The 2,768-nt window shown below is 52.6% G+C and overlaps 1 protein-coding gene across 1 annotated transcript; it reads left to right on the top strand.

The window, feature by feature from the left end:
- The first annotated feature begins 806 nt into the window (after positions 1–806).
- Positions 807–2,212, top strand: LDOC1 (LDOC1 regulator of NFKB signaling). Its single transcript, XM_021684526.1, has one exon. It carries the CDS (start codon positions 942–944, stop codon positions 1,386–1,388), a length of 447 nt encoding a protein of 148 aa, XP_021540201.1. The 5' UTR covers positions 807–941; the 3' UTR covers positions 1,389–2,212.
- The last annotated feature ends 556 nt before the right edge of the window (positions 2,213–2,768 follow it).

Below are 2,768 nucleotides of genomic sequence, written 5' to 3'. Positions count from 1 at the left end.
AACTATTTGAATAATCAAGTTCAAAGTAGAAAACCAAAACCATTTAAAAACATAAGTCTTCATTGTTAAGCAACAAATAATGTATGAATGATGGCCAAGGGACACTAACTTTAGGACATGAAATAGAGGGCCAAAGATAGGCAAGAGCCTGCAAATGGTTCTCCAATGTTGATTTTGCAGAACTTTTTATACTTCACTGTTGAGAAAAATAATTTTTTAAAAATGAGGTAGGTACACAGTATTATTTCCCACCTAAAGAAAAATCCCCGTTTAAATATTGTTTTGTTTTGAAAGAGGAGCCCTAAGGGTCTTTCATAACTCTGAAAGGATGTGTGACTCCCGCGGTGCAGTCTGCAGTGCTAATAGTTCTCTGGGTAAGTGAAATTTAAATAAGCAAAGAAATGTGTTAACAAAACACAGAAGTGGAATCTAGTAGCCACAGACCCACCAAGGAACACTGAACTGTGTGAGTCAGCTGAGTGGAAGGGTGATGAATCCTTTAAATTTGAGCAGGTTGTCCCTCCCTGACAGACGGGTTTTAGCACTCACTCTTTCCTGGCTAAAGCTGGGCCCACATCCGGGGCTCTATCACGGTCCCTTGCCTTTACACGCGCCGGCCTTGACAACTACCGGCCCGCCATCCCGAAACCCTGCCCACCCCTTCGCCCGACTAAGTCTCCGCGCCCCAGCCCCCGCCGGCCACGCCCCCACGCGGTGCCGGTAGCCACCCTGGCCACGCCCCCCGACCCGGGCCGCGCCGGCGCGCCGGCCGCCCAAGTGGCTGTGTGGGAGGAGCTTGCGCAGCCGCCGGACTCTTGCTCGCACCTCCCTCCGCCCCTGGCCACCGTGAGCCTCCGCGGACACGCACTTCCTGCGAGGCCTCCGTGCGCACCTTAGCCGAACCGAGCCGAACCCAGCCCTGCACTTCCAAGTCGTTCGCCATGGTGGACGAGCTGGTGCTGCTGCTGCACGCTCTCCTGATGCGGCACCGCGCCCTGAGCATCGAGAACAGCCAGCTCATGGAACAGCTACGGTTGCTGGTGTGCGAGAGGGCCACCCTGCTGCGCCAGGTACGTCCGCCGAGCTGCCCGGTGCCCTTCCCCGAAACGTTTAGCGGCGAGAGCTCCCGGCTCCCCGAGTTTATCGTGCAGACGGCGTCTTACATGCTCGTCAACGAGAACCGATTCTGCAACGACGCCATGAAGGTGGCATTCCTAATCAGCCTGCTCACCGGGGAAGCCGAGGAGTGGGTGGTGCCCTACATTGAGATGGATAGCCCCATCCTAGGTGATTACCGGGCCTTCCTCGATGAGATGAAACAGTGTTTTGGCTGGGATGACGACGAAGAAGACGACGACGACGACGAAGAAGAAGATGATGATTACTAGGCCGGGAGACCCTCGGGCCCAGGGGGGAGGGCCCTGCACGCCGCCATCCTCTCCCCACCTCCCCTGCCCGGCCCGGAGCTTCCAAGCTCCCTTTCATCCTCGGATCCCCTTCCCTACCCCTGCCCTCCGGTTCTCTCCCTCATCCCCCCCGTAGTGCTTGCCTTTGTTCCAGGAATAGTGCTGCAGTTACCTGCTGCTGGGGCTTCCCTCTGAAGCGCGCCGCCACCGACTTTGGCCAGCCCCAGGACCCTCCCCTGCTAATTTGGACTGTGTCTTGAGCCCCAGCTATAGGGCAGGTCCCTGTTACAAACTGATCAGACTACGCCAGCCCTGCCCTGCCGACTGCAAGGCCTCCATCTGCCCAGAGACCTACGCCGCCACTTCACCCCATCCACCACATTCCAGCGACAGACCACAGCCTTTGAAAATAAGGACCAACCTAGAAGATGCCTGAGTTGGCTGTATCTCCTCCTCGGACATTAATTTGGACAGCTCACCAACCCCTGAAGGGGCCAATCTTTCAACCTGGTTAGTTTCCTACCTACTCCCAGAGTCCTCCCCTTCCCCACCAGATTGCTGCTGGGGCCTAGAGTGCCTGGCAGCCAAATTGTTGACATTTCTTTTCTCCTATGCACCAGTTTTGCACAGCTGTCCTTTTTGTTTCAAAACTGCAGCAGTCCCAACAGATGTGTGCATTTGGACAAAAATACTAAAAACAAAACAAACAAAAACAGGCACTCAGCCCAGCTCCTCAATACCACCTGGAAAAAGCATTTACATTCTTTTCAATAAATATCAAGCACTACAAAAAAAAAAAAAAGAGAGAAGAAAGGAGTGTCTTTTAATGGTTAAGTGCTATCGTTGGCCTCTACCAATCTCACTCTGACTCCCATTCTTTCCCCTGAGATCAGGGAACCTAGTTCAATCCCAGTATTCACCACTGTCATCTCTGGGCTACAGAGGACAGCTACCACAGGGTTTTATAGGGATTCTGGTACTCTCCTCACCAAGGCATTTCTTAAAGCCCTGGCAAGAGGAGTGAGTGTCCTCTGGGGCCTCCAGGGTGGCATGGGTAAGGGGTGGTAGAGCAGGTGGCACACCATCCCAAACTGGGACACTAGAGAGTGAAAGGGGACACTACTAAAAATTAGACTGGGACAACAGGCATAAATCTGGACACATATAATATTACTATTTTCCTGAGCCTCTCGGTTTCTTCCTCAACACTGCCAGGGAAATTCTGTCCCTTAATTCTTATTGCCTGTGGGGTGCTATTGAGTTCAGACTTCAATTAACAACATAGCATATTGTTTTAATGCCCCTTTCAGGTGCTTGAGTTAACATTAAATCCTGGTTCTTGGGTGAGTGTACCCATAGTAA

This window comes from Neomonachus schauinslandi, chromosome X (genome assembly GCF_002201575.2).
Source record: "Neomonachus schauinslandi chromosome X, ASM220157v2, whole genome shotgun sequence".
In the NCBI taxonomy this organism is placed as follows: domain Eukaryota; kingdom Metazoa; phylum Chordata; class Mammalia; order Carnivora; family Phocidae; genus Neomonachus; species Neomonachus schauinslandi.
The sequence above is the reverse complement of the archived record's forward strand: the minus strand, read 5'-3'. Positions and strand labels throughout refer to the sequence as shown.